The sequence below is a fragment of the Martes martes genome, assembly GCF_963455335.1.
Source record: "Martes martes genome assembly, chromosome: 2".
In the NCBI taxonomy this organism is placed as follows: domain Eukaryota; kingdom Metazoa; phylum Chordata; class Mammalia; order Carnivora; family Mustelidae; genus Martes; species Martes martes.
Window position 1 is genome coordinate 80,507,805 of NC_137889.1, and position 26,058 is coordinate 80,533,862.

At 35.3% G+C, this 26,058-nt stretch overlaps 1 protein-coding gene across 4 annotated transcripts in view; it reads right to left on the bottom strand.

The window, feature by feature from the left end:
• Positions 1-5,445: 5,445 nt before the first annotated feature.
• Positions 5,446-26,058, bottom strand: part of RXFP1 (relaxin family peptide receptor 1) — a gene marked incomplete at both ends in the record, with an annotated part of 100,320 nt that continues 79,707 nt past the window's right edge. For 3 of the 4 annotated variants that reach the window (XM_080797156.1, XM_080797155.1, XM_080797154.1), the window contains 9 exons: positions 5,446-5,747; positions 7,658-7,876; positions 8,849-9,259; positions 11,321-11,550; positions 13,413-13,484; positions 14,349-14,420; positions 17,931-18,002; positions 19,073-19,144; positions 21,709-21,780. In XM_080797156.1, the coding sequence (XP_080653282.1) occupies positions 5,446-5,747; positions 7,658-7,876; positions 8,849-9,259; positions 11,321-11,550; positions 13,413-13,484; positions 14,349-14,420; positions 17,931-18,002; positions 19,073-19,144; positions 21,709-21,780 (1,522 nt within the window). The remainder of the gene's footprint in view (positions 5,748-7,657; positions 7,877-8,848; positions 9,260-11,320; positions 11,551-13,412; positions 13,485-14,348; positions 14,421-17,930; positions 18,003-19,072; positions 19,145-21,708; positions 21,781-26,058) is intronic. The other variant, XM_080797157.1, reaches the window with a different exon arrangement.

Sequence of the window (26,058 nt, forward strand, 5' to 3'; positions counted from 1 at the left end):
AAAAGATTTTATTTATTTATTTGACAGAGCCAGAGAGAGAGAGCAAGAGCACAGGCAGGGGGAGCAGCAAATTCCGCTGAGCAGAGAGCCCAACAAGGAGCTTGATCCCAGAACTCTTGGATCATGACCTGAGCCAAAGGCAGAAGCTGAACCAACTGAGCCACCCAAGCACCCAGTATAATGAAATTTTTAATATTAAAGACAATGTGTTTCAAAACTTCTGAGTATGAAATATCTGTCAGGTACTATGCTAGGAGCTTTGTAAGCATTATTTCATATTAGCTTTTTGAGGAAAGTGATACTATTCCTATCTACAGAAACAGAATAGGAAACAGGCTGAGATGAAATGATTTTCCTGTGGGTCTCTTAAACCAAAATTAATATGCCTATCTTTACCATACCTAGCCACCTAACTCTTGGTTAGACCTATTAATATTCAAGCTCACTTTGTTTACTTTCCCCCCCATGATGGTTTATTTTATGTGTCAACTGGGTCACAGGATATCCAGATTTTTGGTCAAACCTTGGTGCTCCTTTGAGGGTATTCTCAGATGAGATTAACAAATTGGTAGATTGGGTAAAGCAGATAGCCCTTGGTAAAGTGGGTTAAGCATTCAACCAGTTGGAGCCCTGAGTAGAACAAAAGGCTGCTCCTCCCCTGAGTAATACCATTGTACCTGATGGCCTTGAAAAAGTGGCTCATCTTGCCTGATGAGCTTTGAACGAGGACACTGGCTTTTCTTAGTTCTACAGTATCTTCTGGCCTTTGGATTTGAATTGGGACATCAGTTCTACAGATTTTGGATTTGCCAGACTCCATAATCATGTGGGACAATTTCTTACAACAAATCTCTTTATAAATATATAGATTCTGTTTCTCTGGAGAATTCTGACTAACACACCATTTAAAAATGGAACTGAACACATTTGTCCATTCAGTCACCCATCATAGAATACTGGTGGTTATAACTATAATATACAATTTTTTCCCTTAGATTAATTTGGGAGCTCTAAATACCTATACACATCACTTGAGCAAATTACAACTGGAGGTATAGAAACTTGTTAGAAGGTTATTGCAAATATAGTTGATGAGACGTGATGTTGGCCCAAACTTAGGTATTAGGAAATAGGATAAAGAGAAGTAGACAGATTTAAGAGCTGTTTATTACGTAGAATAAAGGTAGTGCTAGGTGATTTTGATATGGTGGATAAAGGAGAAGGAAGAGCCAAAGGATGACTCAGAGATTTCTAGGTTAGGTTGTTGGTACCATTCACCCAGATAGGGTCTGAAAGAGATGCAGATGTCAGAGTCAGGGTCCATATTAATGACATTAAAAAACCAGTGAGATACCCAAGTGTTAATGTCTAGGGACATTTGTACGTATAAGTGACTAATTTAGGAAAGAAAATAAGCTCAAGGCAAAAATGTGGGAATCATCAGTATATACATAGTAATTGAAACCACAGATTTTAAAGTAGGTAAGACTGCCAGGCTGTAGATAAGAAAAGGATTTAAAACAGAGTAAATGAGGTTTCTAGTGAAGGGTTTTCTCTTTAAAAGAGGAGTACATTAGTAAAAATTAAATAGATTTTTGAAGTGTCTTACCTAGAGTGCTTCACTCCATCACACTGAAGTATCAATTCATTTACTACTTAGTTTATTAAGCAATGAAATGCATGGACCTCACCATTCTGGCTGCATATATCCCTTTCCCATTTGTTGTTTTCCTTCAATTTTATCAGTGTCTAAATTGCTAAAAGCCAGTAAATAAGTAATTTCCTTGTGAGAGATTATGTATTAGCTGGATGTAATAGGAGCCCATAAACTAAAAATAGAAAAAAAAGAGTTGAGGTCTTTCTGATATTTATTTTTACATTTTAAAACACTTTAGTTTAACTTAGAGGATTGATTTGACCTAGAGCATAGTCCATGAGTTTTGGACTAAAGTTATTTTTGTAAAAGAGAAAACCATGACTTGTATCTGCATTAATTTAGTGCTTCTAATGTAACCTCCGTTTAAGTTAGTAGGAAATAGTTACACGGTATGCTAGTAATTACTTACCCAATTACATTAAGTGGAAGTTACTCTATTTGGGAGGCGGAAAGATGGAAGAAGTAAGTAGACTGAATAGACAAACCAAGTTGTCCATAGAAAATTATTTGAAAATATTTTATTTTTTATTTTATTTTATTTTATTTTTTTTAAAGGTTTTATTTATTTGTCAGAGAGAGAGAGGGAGAGAGAGAGAGAGCGAGCACAGGTAGAGGCAGAGGGAGAAGCAGGCTCCCCGCCAAGCAAAGAGCCCAATGTGGGACTCGATCCCAGAATGCTGGGATCATGACCTGAGCCGAAGGCAGCTGCTTAACCAACTGAGCCACCCAGGCGTCCCTATTTGAAAATATTTTAAATGCTAAAAAGTAATTTTGAGGTGTATATTTTGGAAATTCACTGGGTTTCTAAGACCCATAAACATAGGTTACAATTATAATTTTCGTAGGATTATATTTTATGTAGTCTTCATGATTATTGTTTTTTTCTTTTTTTTCTTTTCTTTCTTTTTTTGTGCGGGGGGGGGTGGGTGGGGGGAGAGCATGTGGAGGTAGAGAGAGGGGCGGAGCAAGAGGGAGAAAGAAAATCTTAAGCTGACTCCATGCCCAGCTCAGAGTTCCATATAGGCTTAACCTGGGGCTGGATCTCACAACCCTGAGATCATGACCCTGAGATCATGACCTGAGCTGAAATCAAGAGTCAGACACTTAACTGACTGAGCCACCCAGGCGCCCCTGCTTTTTTCTTTTGCAGAAATTCTTTTTTAGAAAAATACTTTTTGGGGTGACTCAGTCGGTTGAGTGTCTGACTCTTGGTTTCACTCAGGTCATGATCTCTGGGTTGAACCCCAGGTAGGGTTCCCCCTACTCAGCAGGGAGTCTGCTTGTCCCTATCCCTTTCCCGCCCCTTCTGCCGAGCCGTGCTCCCTAACCCAATTTGTGAGCAAGCATTCATGTTTGCACTCTCTCTCTCAAATAAATAAAATCTTTAAAAAAAAGAAAAATATTTTCCTATTATTTACTAGTAATAAGACTTCTTAAGAAAAATAAAAAAAAACTGTAGGCAATTAACTTTCAAAAGAAATATATACAATTTTTTATTCAATAAATATATTTTTGATTCCAGTATTTTCATGTTTCAAACATTTTTGGTGTATTTAAAAGTACCTGAAAACATTTTATTCCTATTTAAAGATAGGAATTTAAATTCCTATTTAAAGATTGTGAGAGCAAAAAATTCCAATAGCTCAGTCAGAGACCAGAACAATAACTAGCTAAAAAGTTAATATCTCATGAACTGGCTGGCCATGCAAAAGGAAGGTAAGTCCATCTCTTGATAACAACTACTTCCTCTTTGAAGTAAAACATGTACATGCAGACCTTTCCTTCCTTAACTTCCTGAATCAGTGCATTCTAGCTCTTCTTCCTTTTCCCTCTTAACTGCTTTATTGAGATCTAATTCACACACCATAAAATTCATCCATTGAAAGTGTACAATTCAACGGCTTAGCATATTCATGCAGGTTGTTTACTGGAAGTGGAAACATACAGTATTTGTCCTTTTGTGTCTGGCTTCTTTCATACTCATCATATTGTAGATGATGTGTCAGAACTTCTTTCTTATAAATGGCTGAATAATACTCCATTGTATGCATATACCACACTTTGTTATTATTAGTTATTACTTGATGCGCGCTTGGGTTGTTTCCATCTTTCAGCTACTGTAAATAACTGACACAATGAGCGTTTGCATACAAGTACCTGTTTGAGTTTTGTTTTCTATTCTTTTGGGTTTAACCCAGGTTGAAACTGCTGGATCACATGGTAATTCTATGATCAGCTTTTGAAGAACAACCGAATTGTTTTCTACAGCAGCTGCATCATTTTACATTCCAATGAGCAATGCAGAAGGGTTTCAATCTCCACATCCTGGTCAATAATTTTTTTGTTGTTGTTATTTTAATTACAGCCTTTCTAGTATGTGTCAAGTGTAATCTATCTCATTGCAGTTTTAGTTTTCATTTTTCTAATGATTACGGATGTTGAGCAACTTTTCAAGTGTTTATTGGCCACTTGTGTATCTTGTTTGTAGAAATGTCTTTCTAAGTCCTTTGCCCACTTAAATTGGATTGTTTATCTTGTTGAGTTGTAGGAGTTCTTTATATATTCTGGGTATTAACTCTTTCTCAGATATATGATTTTCAAATATTTCCTTCCATTATGTAGATTGTCTTTTTATCTCTTTTTTAAAAAAGGTTTTATTTTTAAGTAATTCTCTGTACCCAACGTGGGGCTTGGACTTATAACCCCAAGATCAAGAGTCACGTGGTCCACCTACTGAGCCAGTCAGTCAGGTGCCCTGTCTTTTTACTTTCTTGATAACATTCTCTGGTGCACAAAGTTTTTAATTTAGATGAAGTCCAATTTATTGATTTTTTCCTTTCATTACTTAGGCTTTTGTTGTCACACCTTAGGATCCATTGCTAAATCCAAGATTTTGAAGATTAACGCAAATGTTTTCTTCTAAGAGGTTTGCCTTATATTTAGGTTGTTGATAAATTTTGAGTTAATTTTTGTATATGGTGTAAGGTAGGGGTCCAACTTCAATCTCTTGCATGTGAATATCCAGTTGTCCCAGCATCATTTGTTGAAGAGGCAATTCTTTCTTCATTTGATTGTTTTGGTATCTTTGCTGAAAATCAATTGACAGTAAATGTGAGGATGTATAGAGAAGTGCTATTTTGAGTTTACATCCGAACATCTTTTTTCAGAGTAATTTTGTGTATTACCTCTCAAGTAGACAGGGACTTCAAGAAAGGTAAGAGGAATTCTTAAAACAAGTATCTATTTTGCAAATAATCAGACATTTTCTCATTCCTCATTTTTCATTATATTAGTATTTCAAAACCTTAAACCTTTATTTACAAGTGTCCATGATTTTTGTGTTTGCTGATGTGTATGACAGACAAAGCTCTACCTTAAACTAAGTACTGCAGATGGCCTTTGTATATTCTGTTGTGGCTACACATAATTTAACATTGCAAATTGAAAAGGTTCTATACTGTGCACTTCCAGAAATTTACTGCAGTGTTACGTGCATAAGGGGTCCTCAATAAATGCGTGGTAAAAGAATGAATAAATCTTTCTGAAGTAGATTTCCCTTAATTTCCTATGCAAAATATGTACTAGTATATACATATTATTGATATAATTTATTTCCCTTTATACGGGCCCCCATCACTTTGATTTTTTCCCAAACAACCTTATGTCCATGTAATGGCGTTGTCTTAGCCATTATAAATTATTAATTTTGTGGCATTCACTTTATACTAATGAATCCATCGTGAAACATCCCACAATATTCCCTGTGTAGCAATGGATTTCAGAGTCAGTTATGAATAGGAATTGAGTCTAGTTGATTGAGAAATTAGTGACAGTTCACAGGGGTCTGTGAAAAGAGCTGGCTTTATTAACTCAGGCGGCATCTCCTGCAGTGGCCACATTTCTACCCAGATGAACGATGGAGCATATGTTTTCTGACTTCCTTTGCTGTCAACAGATTTTCTTTGTCTGTAGTTATACCAAAACTGATGGATCATTTCTTTGAACGGTCTTGTGGTCAGAGTATACAGAATTGGGTTCAAAGCACTGTTGATAGGCAGAATAAAGATCACTACCCAAGAGGTTATGGTACCTAGAAGAGAAAAATGCAGTAGTTTGAGTGTTCATGGATGTTTACAAGGTATAGAAATCCCTTTTCCTTGTTTCCCCCCCAAACCCCTTTTTGAGTCTTAATTTCTTCCCTTTGATGTCACACAATTAAATAACCAAGTCTAATGTGTTTCCAGGATGTCTTTCCAGGGTGCCAGTGTTTGAGGGGAGTGCTGGTGCTGCAAAAAAACAGGGTTCTTCGCTAAGTAGCTTTTCTTGAATAATCAATAAAAGTATTCCATTAGGTAGAAACATTTTCTACCAAGTGATTATATATTATTGTGATATGATTCCATTTTAGGAAAAACAGTATCATTTGGCATTCAAATCATACTTTTACAATATTTTAATTGCTGGGTAGTACATACAGTATTTATCAAAATATATAGATTTCTTTTCTGCTATCTCTTTGGTTTTAAAAATAGGTATGCATTTTTAGGCTTTTGACTAGATGTTTATTTTGGTAAAAACATTGCTGGCTAAACTTATCTTAAAAATTACTGTAGTACAGAGGTAACTACCAATAACTCAGATTTGTTCTTATAATTTAATTAATGCTCTTTTCTCTCTTTGTTGCTTATAAAATGTAAGATACTATTATCACCAACCATGGGATAAAACAAAATTAAAATTGTATATTTATAATTTTAAAAAATGTGACTACATACTGCACTCACAATTAATAGCATTTTGCACATTTTTTTATTGTGGTAAAATATACATAACATAAAATTTACCATTCTAATAATTTTTAAGTGTGCTGTTCAGTGGCAGTAAGTACACTCATAGTGTTGTGCAGTCATCACCACCATCCACCTCCAGAACTTTTTCATCCTCCCCGGTGGAAACTACATACCTTTTAAACAATAACTCTTCACCCCTTCTCCTCCCAACCCCTGATGACACACTCACAAACTTTCTTTCTCTATGAATTCGACTACTAGAGTAGTCGAATACAGTGGAATCATACAATATTTTCCTTTCATGATTAGCTTATTGCACTTAGTATGAAGTCTTCAAGGTCCATTCATGTCTTACCATACTTCAGAATTTCCTCCCTTTATAAGGCTGAGTAATAATTCATTGTGTGTGTACAACAAACTTTATTTATCCATGTGTCCACTGATGGACACTTGTATTACTTCCAGCTTTTGGCTATCGTGAATAATGCTGCTATGAACATGAGTGTACCAGTGTCTGTTTGAGTTCTTGCTTTTAATTACTTTAATTCCCAGAATTGGAATTGCCGGGACATATGGTATTTCTATGTTTAATTTTTTGAGGAACCACCATGCTGTTCTCTGTAGCAGCTATGCTATTTTACATTCCTACCAGTAATGCACAAGAGCTCCAATTTCCCCAGATCCTCACCGATTTGTGGTATTTTCCATGTTTTTGATAGTAGCTATCCTAATGAGTATGATGTACAATATTTTTAAATACTAGGAATGCATCTTCAATCATCTCTCACACTCTGGGATAATGTTGTCTAAATTGCTCTGTATTCTGGGAGGAAAAATGTCTTATGTTCTCAAAAAAAATGAAGTTAAAAAAAAAGAAAAAAATGAAGTAAATATTTCATAATCATTTTTACCTGTTTGGTTTTCTTAAGCATGGCATTATCAGAATTACAAAACATAGAGTGTTATTTATTTGAGTCATTACTTTGTTTCAATGGTAATTGGAAAAATTGTGTTTTAGGCATTTACAGAAATAACTGAACAGCTGCCTCCCAGTAAACTTTCAATTGATGAACAGAGCCTGAAGTGCATACAATTCTAACTTAAAATTCTTAAAATGAGTTGGTGTTAAGAATCTTAATTTTGCTTCTTAGAGGAACACTGCAGAGACAGATTTATTATTTTTTTACAGAAAGAAAAAAAAAAGTTGTACCTGGTATTTCTACCTGAAGTAATGAAAGAAATTTCAGTACAAAAATGGGTATCCAGCATAACGCATCAGTAAATACAATAAAGAAAAAACGTTTGGCAAGGATCATCTCTTTTTTAACTTGATTCCGTATTTCAGTTGCTGTTATGGCACTTTGATGCACGCTGTAAAACATGCTTCCGTAGGAAAAAACTATGATGATAAACGCCGCCAGGTTAACACCTGTTTTAGAACACAAAGATTATTACTGATGTATATGAGCAGACTTTCAAAACAAACATACATACTCTTAGCTGTGTGAACATGAACATGTTTTTTTTTTCATACGGATCACTAAAGTACACAAAAATGAATTTTTCAAAAAACTGAAGTAATGTTGAACTGATGAGGAATGAGGGAATTTTAATTTAAAAATGGCATATTAAAATGAGATTATAGTGATTCAGTGAATATCCTGGGTCTTTTAAATTAATCATTATAGTTTTTTAAAATAATTCAATTAGTTTGTTATACTTTGAGACTGTGTATATATTTATATATAAAATATATATTTTATAATATATATATTTTTTCTTTAACTTCCCTCTGAGAATAATACAAGCAAAACTCTTGTATGTCTATTTTCAAGGCAAAGATTTATGTGGCTATTTTCAGTTTGTTCATATTATAAGTGCAAAGAGTTAAAATATGTTTTATTTAGTATTAGGGTGACTGCATGAAATACAAGTATTTACCATTTTGTCATTAAGGAGCATATTGGAATTTATATGATAAAGTGGTAATTCATGGGAAAAAAAAATCTCTTTAGGGTTTTTCTGACAGAATCCATCCCTGATGTCAATGAGAAAAACTGGTTAGAAGATATGAAATAAAAGTCTTTAAAAAAAGAAAAAAAGGAGCCTGGGTGCCTCAGTTGGTTAAGCGTCTGCCTTCAGCTTAGGTCATGATCCCAGGGTCCTAGGATTGAGTCCCACATCTGGCTCCTTGCTTGGCAGGGAGCCTGCTTCTCCCTCTGCCTGCTCTGCCTGCCACTTCCCCTGCTTTGCACGCACTCTCTCTGACAAATAAGTAAATAAAATCTTAAAAAAAATGACCTGAAATAAAAATTTATAAACATCAGAAGAAATAATGAGATTGACATTATGATTTATTCTAGTAATTGAATAAAAGGGCTTATAATACAGAGTTTCTCACCAAGAAAAATTGTCACTGAATAAATCTGGGCTCCAGTACTTCCAGTATCTTCTGAATGAAGAGGGAAACACACTCCATTGGTGCCATAGTAGTTTTTGAAAAATTCCTTATTGGTCAATGGAATGAGAGCCACTATAAACCCAGTAATCCAAATGAGAATCAGAACTGTAATTGTTCTGCATTTTCTAGGTCTTAAACACCTAAAAGGATAGACAATGCAGATATATTTTTCCAGTGTCAGAAATGTTAGAAGTAACACTGATACTTCAGTGGACAGAATGGCCAAAGATCCCACAAGCTGACAGTGAATACTCTCCATCCACAGCTGTGCGTGCTTGTTGTATTCTCCACGAAATTTGAGGTCAAAGGCTCCAATCAGAAACAGATATATTCCCATGAGGCAGTCAGCACCTATAGGATCAGGAGAAGATGTTGCAAATTTAGAGAAATAAATAGGTATAATGGAATTAACAATAAGTGGTAGTATTTTCAGTATGAGCAAAAAATATCTAATTTACTTCCACTTGGGAGGAGGTACTTTTTATTCTAGCAGTTCGTTTATGGGTAAGGACCTCTTCAGAAGCTCTCTTCAATAACCACTCTTATAGCATCCTCTATAGCTAATTACATAATCATGTCCTTTTTTTTTTTTTTTTTTTTTGAAATTTTCAGGTCTGTGTGAGTAGGGATTTGTCTATTTTGTTTTCCATTCTGGTCTCGTTACCTAGAGGCATTGAATAAATGGATAAAATGTAATTATGTTGAGGGGCACCTGGGTAGCATCTGCCTTCGGCTCAGGTCGTGATCCCGGGATCCTGGGATTGAGCCTGGAGTTGGGCTCCTTGCTCAACGAGGAGGCTGCTTCTCCCTCTGCCTGCCACTCTGCCTGCCACTCCCCCTGCCTGTGCTCACTCTCTCTGAAATAAATAAAATCTTCAAAAAATGCAATTATGTTGAGCCTTTGATTAGGGACCAATATGGGGATGTTATTTTTCGGGTCATATCTTCTGTTTAAATATGGTCCTAGGTTAACAAGCTAAGGATATCATCCAAAATTCTAGGGAAAATAATTCAGAAGTTGTTGTGGTAGACTAATGACTATGAATTTTGGGGTCTACAATTTAGAAGATATGAACAATTAAGAAGTGCTCCATAGGCGCACTTGGGGTGGCTCAGTCAGTTAAGCCTCTGCCTTCAGCTCAGGTCATGATCCCTGGGTCATAAGATGGAGCACCACATGGGGCTCCCTGCTCACCGGGGAGCCTGCTTCTCCCTCTCTCCCATCACTCCCCCTGCTTGTGCTCTCTCTCTCTTTCTCTCATATAAATAAGTAAAATCTTAACCAAAAAATAAGGGCTCTATAGTCAATATAATTTTGAAGGGCTTGAGTTATTTACCCAGAGCTGGTCTAAGCAAATCTGTTCTGATTCTCTCTTCCCATTTTTACATCTTTCACTGTTTCATTTTAGGCTCTCCCATCCCCAGAATCAGTTGTCAGTGTGATGCCCTATCTGGTGATTTTGCTTTTTAAGCACATATTTCATATCCGAGAGTAGGTGAGATTTTTTTACTACACAGGGATTCTACACAAAGTTTCTGAAATCACATCACTGTATAAATGATGAGGCTGGTCCTTATCCTTGAACACTGAAGTTATACTCTAGCCTTCCCCAGAGAATTGAGCATACTCAAAATTTTGTAATTTTGTAACCAGTTTCTGACTTCTATTTCCTAGGTAGCTTGCAATGAATAAAACAATAAGACAATAGACTTTGAATGAGCCTGGACACTTACACATAAAGCAAAACATCGTGTAGGTTGATACTTGCTGGAGAAAGTATGGCTATATAACAGGCCATGTGACCCACACTATAAACAGCCTGACCACTGGTTTCTTACTTTTTTTTCTTCGTAGTCCTCATTTAACACAGTACTTTGCAATCACATTTCAAAAACTTAAAAATTTTAATACTACCTGAAAACATTTTCTTATTCAAATATCTCAAATTACGAGTGGAAGAGATTTTCATAGCTCAGAGACCGGGAACCCAGCTAACAGGTAAGTCAATATCTAGGATCCAGAGTTGCAAACAAAAACGTAAATACAACCCTGGATGTAAAAATGTGACTATGAAAAGTTGTCATTTTATTCATAGTAAAAGAGTTTACATGCTTTAATAAAACATGCCTTCAGAGAAGAAAACTAATGAACGAGAGCTTCTTTACAAGACAAAACTAATAAACAAGAGCTTCATTAATCTGTGTAAGGTAACTGAATTTTTCCATTTTAAAAACTTTTCTTCTCACCAGAGTCATTTTATTTTCATTACAGTGAATATGAAAACAACATAGAAGCAAAAAAGAGGAAAATGTAAAATCTCACATTTCTACCACTCTGTTTCCTTATTTTCTAATAGCAGTGCTCTTATGTATTTCAAAACTATAATTCCTCTTCAATCAGGAAATACTCACAGCAGAGAGAAATGATTGACATGGCATGTAGCTTGTTCTCAGACCTGATATAAGGTCTCATACAGATGACAAAGATGTTTCCAAAGCATGTAACTGCAGATACAACCCAGACAAACACTCTCTGAATAATGTTTGCCAAGAGGTTTTCTAGAGATGAGATCCCATCAGTGTTTGGTTTGCAGCTGCGAACATGGGGTGCAAACCCACAGTACTGGAATTTCTTAAAATATCTGATGCACAAAGAGAAAGTAAAATAAGATTTCGAATTTAATTCAGTGTCACAATACATTCAAATTTCTTTTCTACATCTTATCAGGAGGAAGAAAACATCTTAATATGAGGCTCACAGGAAGGTAAAACACTAAGGATACTAAAGGTTGAAATTTTAATTCTTGCGAACTTGGTTTCACTGCAAAAGAATGTGTGGGTCAGAGCAGCAAAGAGGCACCACGAATATACAAGTGTTAGACATGCCTTGAAACATAAGTAAACCATCAGCATGGGATCGAGAGAATTAATCCATCTAAGGAAACTTTTATTGGATTTTTAGTGTTTATGTGCTCCTCTTGTTGCTCCAACTAATCCCGCTTCTCAGCCCTCAGGGGAGGAGAGAGCCAAATGTTTTCTCCTCTGGCTTCCATGGCTTTTCTACTACAGAAGTCATTATGGGAGCTGTGTCTGTTCACATGCTTATCTCTCGACCAGAGTTTGGTACATAATAAGGTGTTCAATAAATATTTGTTGAGTTAGTTTTTTCATCAATAGAGAGACCTGTTTTATTGATACAGACACTACCCAGATAATCAGTAATTGCTACTGTATTACCAGCAACACCTACACCATTGACTGAGCATCTTCTTGGTATCAGGAATCAATTCTCAAGTCAACTCCATGCGTTAGATAACAGTACCACCATAGGAAGAGATGAATCTTCAGTGAAGGCAAATTATTTACTACGAAATTTTCTAATAAATGTAGAAATTGAAGTTCAAATTAGATGTATTTTCCTCTAAAGCCATGTATTCTGGCAAAACCCATAAATGATCTTTATAGTATAGAGAGCTGTTGTAATAACACAAGATAAAATCTTGACAATTACAGTATATTGTCCTGTTGTTTAACTCTTGCTGCCTGAATCCCTTAGATCTGATATGGTTTCTGCCCAATTCAAGTCTGTTCCTTGAGTTGTTTCTTGGGTTTTATGAGCTAATCATTTTCTCCCAATAAACTGTATTTGGCTTACATTCGTCCGAGTGCTTTGTGTTGTGTTTCTATAAAAGTTCTTCTTTTATACTTCTATACTTATACTTCTATAAAAGTTTCTATAAAAGAAACTTTTATAAGCATCCTCTCTGAAGAGTTATGGAAAACAAAAAGAATGTCCTGCGTTAGACTTAAAGTATAAGCAAAATTATAGAGGGGTGTTGGCGGACATGACACTTTCTAAATTGTTGAGACTTAATTACCCTGGCATTGAGATCAATCTAACATCTGCTGTAAGACTGCCCTCAATTAAAGAAAGATGTTTCCAAAGCAAAGAATCAATGGCACCATAATACACACTGTTTGAATAAAAGATTTTTCAAAAGATTTTTCAAAGTTTGCCATTTTATCCATACCCATTTGCTTCAATCATATCCTGCCATTGGCGGCATTTTTTCCTGAGGAGTATTTCTCCATGCTTTCCTCCATTTACAGCAATTAATTATTTACAATTATTTTGTGTTGTTTATATAAGTTCCTATTTCTTCATCTGGTAGCACTTATACCATGAGTGCAAATTACTAGCTCATCAGGCAAACACCCCTACTTATGAATGGTATCAGTGCTAAGGAGAGCTTATAAGACTGAGTGCCTTCCCTCCACCCTCATGTTCTCTGACATTTAAAAAATCACCTTTGATTCTACTAAGCCTTGGAACGCTAAAAATCATCCCACCCAATAGCAACACTTTAGGAATAATAAATCAGACAAATGAGTCACCAGATAATTTGATAGATTGGATGCTTTGGGTATGGATGTATTAGCACAGTGCACGAGGAAACATAAAAGATGGAAATCAGGGTGAAAAACAAGAAAAACATCTGCTTACATGTGAGAGAGATTCAGTAGAGGTCTAAACATCCTTTGTTGGATATTTGAAATTTCAATTCCTTCTAGGCTGCTAAAAATATCAAATTAATCATCAAAATAACATATATTACAAGAGTGTAATAAAATGAGTTTTTGTGAGGGACAGTTTAACAAAATGCTGTCCGTTAACACTGACTGTGAACCAAACATTCATACTCAGCCTGCCCTATGCACTTACTTCCCAATTCCTTTTTGATTCTGGCATTTATACACAAATATCTCCTCTATTTGAATTTTTTTGATCCTTATAGATCATAACCTATGCTTTGTGCATAGTAACTACTCAATAAGGGTTTGTGGAATAAATGAACACACATTATCTTTCAGACAATATTACAAAAGCAGAGAGATTTGAAATTTTTCTAGTAATTTTTAAATAATATATTTTTTCTAATAAGATGTCATTTTACTGAGGGTACATTTAAATTAAATGAACTGAACTTATCTTTTAAAGGCAATTCTTAGACTATTACAGATTTGTGTGTGTGTGTGTGTGTGTGTGTGTGTGGTGTGAGTACTGATTTACATAATCCAGAATATTGCGTCTTTGGGATAAAGGTGGCTATAATAAATTTTTAGATACCAGTACTAATGGAGAAATGAATATGCAGAGTTGCCTTCAGAAAATCAAAGCAAACAATCCAATATAAGCTCCGGGTGATTATAGAAAAATATAAAATCATTACCTGATTTTTAGTTTATAAATATGTAAGGTAAAACTATCTGTTTATAGCCTAGTGAGCACCCATACCATTCTGCAGTGTTTAACTCATATCCTGAGAATAAAGCCTCTGATTTGAAAGATTCTACAAATCTAATTTTATAGACTTTATTAGCTATTAGTGTACAAAATAGCAATTTCATCATAAAATTATCCCCATAGGTATATACTTACAGAGACTTGAGTTTGACAAGATAATCAAATTGATCTGCTTGAATTTTCTGGATTGGGTTGTAGGAAAGATTCCTGTTTTTTTTTTAAAAAAAGGCAGCAATAGGTCATTTCTAGAAACTTCTTAAGTAAAGAGAAAGTATATCTGTTGACTGGATTACTTTTAAACATTAACATAAAAGTGTAGGAGCAGCACTTGCCTTACAGAGTTCATTAAATATTTAAATGAATTAATGGAAATAAAACACCTAGAATTGTGCCTGGCTTTTTTTTAAAATTTTTTTTATTTTAATAAACATATAATGTATTTTTATCCCCAGGGGTACAGGTCTGTGAATCGCCAGGTTTACACATTTCAAAGCACTCATCATAGCCAATACCCTCCCCAATGTCCATTGTGCCTGGCTTTTAATTAGCACTATGATTTTGTTAGTCATGGGGGAACTAAGACAATATAAGAACAAAAGTGGACTTGTCAAGAAATGGCTCCACCATGGAAGCAGTAGAGGTCTCAGCAAGAAACCACACATACCTCACCTTTTGCCTAGGATCTCATTGAGTTGAATGAAAAACAATTTCATTTTGTCAAATTTGAATTAATGGAATCACCCTGAATGGTTTTTACAATAAATCTTATGCCAAAGAGTGACATTTGTGCTAATGATTTGTGAGGCATGAAATGGAAAGTAAAAGGCTATACCTGGGAACAAAGAGAGAGAGATAGAGATCAGAGAGACAGTGTCGCTCAATTTTGATGGAAAAATTTTCTGAGTCTTTGTTAAAAACAAACAAACAAACAAACAAACAACACCTTGAGACAAGAATCATTGATTAAAGGGAGCTTCTCAGGGCAAATTCTCTCTGAGAAACTTATTCTAGGTTAGATTTTTAGTTAAGTGGGGGATCTTCTGGGAGGCAGTGATTGTAGAAGGAGAGAGAGGATGAATGAAAAGGAAAGTTGAGTTGTATGAAAGAAACGAAGTTGACTTAACAGTCTAAGACTAGAAGGAAACTATCTGAACACAACACAAGCCATATATGGAAAGCACACAACTAACATCATCCTCAATGGTGAAAGACAAAAAGCTTTTCCTCCAAAATCAGTAACAAGACCAGGAGGACCACTTTTGCTTCTATTCAACATAGTACTGGAAGTCTAGCCAGAGTAATTAGGTAAAGAAAAAAAAAAGCATTTAAATTCGAAAGGGAGAAGTAAAATTATCTCTGTTCACATATGACATGATACTATGTGTAGAAAACCCTAAAGATTTCTCTCTCTCTCTCACACACACATACACAAAGCTGTTAGAACTTATAACTAAATGCAGCAAAGTTGCCAAATATAAAACCACTACACAAAAACTGAATGCGTTTTTATACACTAACAATGAACAAGCCAAAAAGGAAATTTGAAACACAATTCCATTTACAATTGCATCAACAGAATCAAATATTAAGGAATAAACTTAACCAAGGAAGTTAAAGACTTGTGTTTGAAAAGAAAATGTTGCCGAAAGAAATTTGAAAAGACACCATTAAATGGAAAGACGTTGTATGTTTATGGATTAGAAGACTTAGTGTTGTCAAGATGTCAAACTCCCTGGGCCACCTGGGTGGCACAGTTGGTTTGTTGATTAAGCATCCGACTCTTGGTTTTGGCTCAGGTCTTGATCTCAGGGTGTGATCTTGGCCTTATGGAATCGAGCCCCGTGTCTGGCTCCACACTGAGCTCAGAGTCTGCTTAAGATTCTCTCCTTCTCCCCCTGCCCTCCCCTCCACTCCTGTGCTCTCTCTCTAAAATAAATAAATACATATTTTAAAAAAATGTCAATACTCCCCAAAGTGACCCACTGATTCTGTGCAATCTTTATCATAGTCCTAATATTTTTTGGCATAGAGAGAAAAATCCATTCTGAAATTTGCTTGGAATCTCAAGGGAGCTTGAATAGCTAAAACAATTTTGAAAAAGAAGAACAAAGTTGGCTTCACACTTCCCCAATTTCAAAACTTATTACAAAGCCATGGTGATCAAAACAGGGTAGTACTGTTATAAAGACGAGTATAGAGACCAGTAGAATAGGATAGACAGCACAGGAATAAACCCTTGTATATATGGTGCCAAGACCATTCAATGGAGAAAAGGACAGTCTTTTCAACAAATGGAGCTGGGAAAACCAGATTGCTCCCACATACAAAAGAATGAACTTAGAATTTACCTTACCTCATGTATAAAATTAACTCAAAATGGATCAAAGATCTAAATATAGAAGTTAGGACTAGAAAACTCTTAGAAGAAAAAAAAGACATAGGGGAAAAACTTCAGGGCACTGGATTAAGCAATGACTTCTTGTATACCACACCAAAAGCATAGGCAATGACAACAACAAAATAGAAAAATTTGACTACATGTAAATTAAAAACTTACGTATGTCAAAGGAGACTATCAACCCACTGTAAGGGCAATTTACAGAATAGAAGAAAATATTTGCAAATCATATATCTGAAAAGGATTTACTATCTAAAATATATAAAGAATTCCTACAATTCAACAACAAAAACAAACCCAATTTTAAAAAAGGGCAAAAGACTTGAATAGACACTTCCCCAAAGAAGATACATGGCCAGTAAGCCCATGAAAAGATGTTCAACATCACTAACCATTAGGGAAATGCAAATCAAAACCACAATGACATTTCACATCTATTAGGATAAATATTACCCAAAAAAGAGAAAAGAACAAGTGTTGTTGAAGATGTAGAGAAATTGGAACACTTGTGCACTGCTAGTGGTAATGTAAAATGGTGTAGGTACTTGGGAATCGGTGTGCTACTTCCTAAAAAAAATTAAAATGGAATTATCATATGATCCAGCAATTTTATTTCTGGGCTATACACTGAAAAGATTTGAAAGAATGGTCTCAAATGGATATTTGTACACCCATGCTCATAGCAGCATATATGTGTATATGTATATATATGTGTATATTATATTTTCAAAGAAATTACAAAGAATTTGTAAAATAGCAAATTTCAGAAATGGATTTTTCTCTATATATACATATTCTCTATACATATGTATACATATGTATATGTCATATATATGCATATATACACATATGTATCTCTATATATACACATACAATGAATTACTATTTAGAACAATATTGTTATGAATTAATGCTATTATTCAGAATAATATCCAGAAGTTCTGACGCATGCTACAAAACATATGCACCTTGAGGACATTATGCTAAGTGAAATAAGCCAGTCACAAAAGGTCAACTATTGAATGATTCCATCTATATGGGGTACCTAGAATAGTCAAATTAATAGATACAGATAGATACATCACCTCAGGGGAGGTGATGGGGAGATATTGTTTAATAGGTATGGAGTTTCAGTTTGGGAGAATGAAAAAGTTCTGGAGATGGAAGGTGGTGATGGTAGTACAGCATGAATGTACTTAATGCCACTGAACTGCACGTTTAAAAATGGTTAAAGTGCTAAATTTTGAGTTACATATATTAAACTTAAAAAATAAAAGACATTAAAACAAGTGAAATGACAAAATTAGTATCAGTCTTACAGTTGTGAGAGCTCCTTCAGATCTTTAAATAGTTGCGGTGGAAGGTTTTCAATCTTATTACTTCCTAAATCCCTAGGGAAACAATTGCAACCATGTCATATTAGTTTCTTAAGACTTTGTTCATTGTTCTGTACTATGTTAGGAAATGATTCTACAACTTTTTAACAGTGCTATTAGTGAGGTACATTAATTACCAGAAGTCTAAAAGTTTTAGAAAAGCAAGTGAAATGGGAAAATATAAAAATAATTTATCCCATTTCATCACTTCTTCAGAGGCAAATGCTTGATGGTATTTGATCTTGTTTCAATTTTCTAATTTAATTTAATTAATATACGTGTTGTGCCTCTTTTCCTCTTCCCTTCATTCCCTTCTTCCTTTTGTATTAGAGTAGGAATATGATTTGGAGACTTAATTTTTGCACAGTTCTACCCCAAGTTATTCAAGGGTTGACTATAGTTTGCAAACTTTAGCAAAATCCAATAGAGGAAATTAACAGTAAAATATAAAATAATTGTCTGAAGGACATGTATTTCATCCATCGCTCAACATATATTTTATTCTGACAATCAGCTACTATGTGCTTAGGCCACAAAGCTTTGGTTTATAAGAGAGTTGTTTTAATGCCCTTTGGAACTGGGTCATTGATCTTAAAAAAAGGACAGTATAAACAGTTGATTTAACTTATGTCTCTCTTCCATTATTATAGGTTGGGATGTTATCCAAGAACGTCTAATATCTTTGTGGATCCAACATTATCTTTTATTTCTGGAATTAGCAAATATGTCTTTTATCTTATGGTCTCTGAATCCTAACTCTCTAAGGAACATAAAAACAATGTGCTGTTCCTTTCTAGCAGTGGGACAGAGTGATGTAGGATATATTTTATTTATTAATTTTACCCTGACTTTATTATTTCTTTATAGCTATGTTTCCTTTATCTCATTTCCCTCAAATAGTTATTACATATATATACACATATGTATTTATGTATATTTTTGTAAGCTATCTAAGGTCATTTATGGCTCAAAGTATATACAAATAATGGTTAGAAAAGAGATAAATATTTCTCAAATGTATAGAAGCAAATATGTGTAACAAGTATGAACTAAAAGAGTAGAAGGAGAAGTCTTATCAAACTTACAACTCATCGAGCTTCTGGAGAGGTGCAAAAGTATTTTCATTTAGGTGATTAATTTTGTTTTTCCTCATTACCCTGAAAGTAAAAAAAGAAAAAAATATGTTGTGGCTCCTTGAGGTAAGTGATAAATGAGTTTTTGGAAAGAAGATTAATAGCCTGAAAAAAAAAAAGATAATTATATATAGTGCATTTTCACATCAAGTATTTTGTAGTACAGTAACTTACCCAGTCTAATTTTAGTTTTAAATTTCTCAAATCTTTTAATGATGATAAAAATAAAATATTATTCAAATTTTTAAGTAAAGTAGGGAAGAACTCTGCAAGGGAAATAGTGAAAAGTGAACTCTTGAGACTACAGACTGATTTCTTGCAACAGAGAGCACATTTAATCTGCCTAGCTCCTCTCTCTAACAGAATGCCCTGAGCGCAGGTGCATAGCAGCACTCATGCATCTGGTGGGTGATGCAACTTGGGGCGGAGTTGTCTAACGAAGTCTAATCTTAACTGGACCAATTCAGAAGATCTCTAGTTTGAGATGTTGAACCAGGATGTACGTAATTCTTTTTTTTTTTTTTTTTTTTAAGATTCATTTATTTGACACAGAGAGACAGCCCAAGCAGGAGGAGTGGGAGAGGGAGAAGCAGGCTCCCAGCTCAGCAGACACCCCAATCTGGGCTCAGTCCCAGGACCCTGAGATCATGACCTGAGCCAAAGGCAGATGCTTAACTGACTGAGCCACCCAGGAGCCCCACAGACTGTATGTAGTTCTTGACGAGTTCATTTCTGCACTGATCTCATATATTATGAGTCAGCATAAAGGAGTAACTCATGGAAAAGTTTTAAAAGCCTGATGCCTGGGTGGCTCAGTTGGTTAAGCCTCTGCCTTCTGTTCAGGTCATGATCCCGGGGTCCTGGAATCCAGTCCTATATGGAATCTTTGCCCAGCAGGGAGCCTGCTTCTCTCTCTGTCTGCCACCGCCTCCCCCTCCCGGCTTGTGTTCGCTCTCTCTCTCTCTGACAAATAAATAAGATCTTAAAAAATGTCTCAAAATGTTTCCAATTCTCTAAATGTGTGATGTGCTCAGAGCTTGGCCTTGTTTCATCCTGAAGCATTTATTTTCTCTCAGCTCTCCCAACATTACCACCAGCCAGCATCTCTAGACCAGAAAAGCACAAGCAACTGCCAAGATGAAACTCACAGATGATTTCCTCACACAGAAGCTTCTTTAAAAACATATAAAAGTAGAACAGCAAAGAAGTTGCAAGTTTTGGTCTATGTCCTTCAGGTGCCACTTGGTTTCTTTCCAGCAGTTAGTAAGAACTGTTTTGCATGACTGACATGAGGCATCCTGCACCTAAAGACTGCTGAGCTCATCGTGTAAGAATTCAGACATCTCAGGGGCTTGAACCCATTGGAATGTGGGATGATATTGGAAAAAAAATTTTTTGTATCAGGGATAGCTATTGCGTTGCCTGTACACAGAGGTCCTAGTATTATGGTTTCTAGCATGGATTTCAAGATGGATTCTGGGATGGTTTCTAGACAGATTCTACTTTGGTGGATTTCAAACTTTGCCCATGGTAACTTCTCTTAAAAACATTGGGCTTAACATACATCCACAAAACCCAAGATTTAAAAAACAGTACGTTTAACCATCTGAATTGCATTCTGATATTTCAATTCAATTCAATTCAATTCAGCTTTGTTTCATTAGATAAGCTAGTCAGAAGATATCGTATTGCTTTCATCACCCACTTGTGAGTTTCAACCCACAGTTGGAAAAACACTATTCTGAAAAAATAACCCGTAAATGAGGCAATTGTGTTTTTAAACTGAAAGAAGCTCCATCATCCTTCCATCATGCTTTTCCATGGAAAAAGCAGTGTGACTTTAAAATAGAGCAGAAAGGGGCGCCTGGGTGGCTCAGTGGGTTAAGCCGCTGCCTTCGGCTCAGGTCATGATCTCAGGGTCCTGGGATCAAGTCCCGCATCGGGCTCTCTGCTCAGCAGGGAGCCTGCTTCTCCCCCGCCGCCTTCTCTCTGCCTGCCTCTCTGCCTACTTGTGATCTCTCTCTGTCAAATAAATGGATAAAATCTTTAAAAAAAAAAAAAATAGAGCAGAAAGACATAGGAGAAATTATACTCAATAACATTCTAAAATTTATCCTGGTGTCTTCAATTATATCTTCAGGAGTGTAGACATTCTGCCACATTTAAAAAAAAAATTTCGTTGTAATTAAATTTTTCCCACAATCTTTACAGTCATAATTTGCAAAGGGCAAACATTCTTACAGATGAAGACTAATTTAGTGTTTCTCAAACTGAGATCCAAGGAGAGATTTTAGGTGGTCAATGAAAATTTCTTTCCATTAAAATGGGTATTACCTAAGTTTGAGAAAGACAGGTCTCATATAATACATAACTGTTGTGATGATCCATGCATGTTGTGAATCTTGATCAAGCTTGGTGTGAACTTCAATAATTTTGCCAATGCGCTTTGGTTTCAGAAAACTTTAAGTCATAAGTGAACATTTGTCATAATTACTGCGCATGTTTATGCTAACTTATGTTCACATAAATGATTAAATTTGTTTGTAAAGAGATATAATATCAATTCAAAAGGATAAAACTCTACTTACAAAACAGTTAAATTACTGCAGGAAATAAAAGTCAAATTTCTTAAATTATGGATATGGTTGCCTTCAAAGTCCCTGAAACATAAAGACAAAAACAATAAAGCTAAATTTTAATCATAGAAATAAATTGGTCAAGAACTATTTGCTTTCTAATAAAATATCTTTTTTCACATACTGTTTATTTCATATAGAGTCCCACACGTAGCCACTTACATAAGAGCTAAAATAATACATATATGTAATGCTTCTTTTTTTGTGTTTATAGTAAAACTGTTTTGAGTCATATCTGTATCATATGCTCATATGAGTATGTATGTTACCTTGAGAAATGTGAAGCTAATGAGAAGTCAAATTAAAAAATTTGTTATGATGGGGCACCTGGGGGGCTCAGTGGGTTAAAGCCTCTGCCTTCGGTTCAGGTCATGATCCCAGAGTCATGGGATCAAGCCCCGCATTGGGCTCTCTGCTTGGCAGGGAGACTGCTTCCTCCTCTCTCGCTGCCTGCCTCTCTGCCTACTTGTGATCTCTGTCTGTCAAATAAATAAAATCTTTTAAAAAAATAAAAAAAGTTTTTATGATAAATATCCACTTCCTTACCAGATATTTAGTAGTGATATGTGTTAAACATCTCTCTATACCACCCCCTTGTGATATATTTAAAAAACTCCCATCTCCTTATAAAACAACAGCAGGGGCACCTGAGTGGCTAGTGGGTTAATCCTCTGCCTTCGCTTCAGGTCATGATCTCAGAGTCCTGGGATCGAGCCCTGCGTTGGGCTCTCTGATCATCAGGGAGCCTGGTTCCCCACCCCCCCCAACCCCTTGCCTGTCTCTCTGCCTACTTGTGATCTCTATGTGTTAAATAAATAAATAAAATCTTTAAGAAACAACAACAACCACCCAAAACGATCTGTCTAGAGTTACCAGTGGCATTTCTCTAAGTGTTGTGACCCTATTTGCTATGTCTGCAGAAGATTCTATTATTGCTGCAGAAGCTTCTGCTGCCAAAACAGAATTTCACCTCTACCTCCCTTGCCTAAACACAACCTAGGAAAATTCTCAATAATCTTTTACCGCCCAAAACACCACTGTTTGTTTTATTATATTGCCACACAGGCCATGCTGTCTTTGGCTTTCCAACTTCCAGTTCAGAGAGATGCTCCTAGACCCTGCTTATGCTCCCTTGCTGTGTGATGCTGTCACCAGCAGGAGTCTGGTCTGAGAAGTAAAACATGCCAAAAATGTATGTTTGAGTGTCTCTTCTTTATGGTGATCATGAAGGCATTCTTTTATTGTATCTCTTTTATCTTATCATTAGGTTTATGGTGGAAGTTTGTAGAACAGAGAGCTAGCGGAGCTTAGGGATATGCTTTCAAGAGCAGGTCTTTAAATCTCTTCGGTCTACCCCAATACTTAGTTTCCTGGTAACCAATAATATAGAGCCATTGAAGTTCAAGAACAATTGCAACTAAAGTATACAAGCTGAAGTGTGACACAGGTATTAAAACCTTCCAGGCAAACATGGGTAACACTGAAAGAGGTACCTATATTCTGCTGGCTAGGCTGTATCTGGGATACTTCTATTTTGGGCATTGCAATAAAAATAGACTTTGACAAATCAAGACATATTGAACAATCTGGGAGACCAGGATGTAAGGGGCCTAGAAATCAAGTCAATTGAGTAAAAGGGTGTATTTGTATAAGAAAAGTGCAAAATAAGAGAGCTATATTTGAAGTCAGGCTGTAGAAGATATCCTAAGGTTTTTCTATGTTGTATCAGGTTGCAACATTAGATTTACTGGATGAAGGACACAAAATATTTCAAATTTCAGCTCAAAATCTAGTGTCCAGAGAATAGCTTATTATTGCTACAGATATGTAACAGAAGCAATATATCATAATTCAAGAATTTTGTAGACAGGATTTCTGTACTATATGGAATATTGTATTAAGTCTTAAATCTTGATTCTAGATCATCCTTTGAAAGAAAAAATTCTACTATCCTATTAAATTGGAAACTAAGTACTTATAGTACTTCTTTTTTTGGTCATTAGTTTTGGTCAAAGCTTCTGGTCTCTCACAATATATACTGTCATTGACAGAGACTGTCCACTTCTTTCCTCTTTAGTTGCTGTTACCATGAAACTACCACCAGGTGGTGATACTTCCTTAAGCCTCACAAAGTATCCTTGGGTGAGTAGATTTATTTTTCTTGTTACCTACTATTACGGCATCTTTTTTTTTTTTTATTAAGCTGACAAAAATATTTGTTAGTATTAGTTTACTAATTTGTAAAAAGCAGTAAGAGGCACACCTCGAGGCATCAGGACTTTGATTAAATTCTCAGTTTAGTTTAATTTTGAGTTCATTTTTAACCTTTATTTGGAAATTTGTTTTGGCTTTCTTCCTAAAATGAGAGGTTTTAGTCCTTGATACACAGGAACCCAGTTTGAGGCATAAACTTGAAAATCTGGTTCTTTAAGCTGAAGAACAACAATAACAATACCAATAATCTTGCCTGTTTCTTCTCAGCTTCCTCACCTACCCCTAGTGGTGTTCTAAACACGCAAATCTCCTTAACCTCTGCTTCCTCATCATACTTCTGAAAGATTTCCAGCTCCTATTTCAAGGAGAAAATTGAGGGGATGAGGCAGGGAAAAGCCCCTGACCTTCTACTCAACATCTACACACTTACCTGTACATACACCTGGTCTCCTAGTCTCAAGAAGAAGAGGATAACCCTTGTCCTGTTTCAAGCTAGTTTCTCCATCAATTTTCTTGAGTTTGACTTAAGTATGTGTATGTCCTAAAACACATGGTCAGTTTTGGTGAATGTTCTTTGGCTCTTGTTTGCTTTCAGGTTTATATCCGTTAGAATTAGGTGCAGGTACGTCTAGCACGCACCCAACCATAAGAACATAAATACATAACTACAGTTTGGTAGTCCGGGGATAGCATGGTATTTTTATGAAGTTGTTTCATGTTCACTTTTTACATGCCCTTGTCTTCATGGTCCAGGATGATGCTAAAGCTTGAGCCATCATATCCATGTTTTCTGGATAAGGAAAGAGAGGAGGAGCCTGCCTATTTCACCTCAGGGAGGTTTCCCAGAAGTTCCACACTATACTTCTTCCACCTTCTTCAGTGGAGCTTGGTCATGTGGTTATAGGAAGATGCAGGAAAGTCTGGGAAAATTGTATTTTTGCTGGGCACACTGCTGTCCCAAATAGATCAGTTCTGTTACTGAAAAGAGACACTGCAATTTGATATACATAAATTGGAGTTGGGCCATTAGTTATGTTATTTAGTTCTTCAAATCCCTTTTGGTTACTATATGAATTATTTGGTGCATATGTATTTATAATGTAATATCTTTTGTGAGAAATTGCACACTATAGCATTTGAATGTTCTTCTTAGTGTTGTTTATTGCAAATTGGCCAGAATTTTACCTATTTAGATTAAAAAAATGATGTCTGCTTTTTGTTTTGTTTTGTTTTGCATCTACATGGAATACTGTAGACCAGCCTTTTGTTTTTTATCTTTCTTAATCACTTAGTTATAGTTGTATATTTTTTTCTGTGTAAATAGCACTGAATTAGGCTTTGGTTTGTGAGCCAACTTGACGATCTCTTTTCTTTTTAAAAAGTAAGTTAAGCTTGCTTAAGTGTACTGATATGACTAATATATCTGACTTTAGTCTGCTATTTAAAAATATTACTATATGGTTTTTATAGGTTAAAAAAACTCTCAATAAATTAAAAAAACTTTCTTTTAATCTTTAGAAAGGTTTGTATATTCTATTGGTTATCTTTATAATTATAACATACCCAATACACTGTACCTTCTCTTTCTTAGAGAATAACAATACTTACTAATTTCCTGTTATAATTTATATTATAAGCAATGATAAAATGAGTATAGATTGTACTTCTTTATGCTCCTCTACTTTTCTCCCACCATATGATTTTGATCAGTTGTAAGTTTTTTATAATGTTCATCTTAGGAATATCAGATACCTACGTACTGGTGGATTTGTTGGTTTTAAGTGATGTCTTTTGACTCCAAGTTATTTTTCTTTATAGTTCTATGGTTATCACTTTATTTATTTTGAAACTGTTTTTCATCTAAGATTAGTATGTCTTCTTGATGAACATACTCCCTTATCATTGTGTGATATCCCTCTTTATCCCTGGTTATAGTCCCTTTTCTAAAGTCTATTTTTTCAATATTATTTTATAGATGATAAAGTTCCTTCTCATCCATACGAAGGAATCAATGTTGTTTTGTGTCTTTCCATATCCTAAGCATCTTGTTGGAATAGAATCATGATATATGTACTCTTTGGTGGCTTT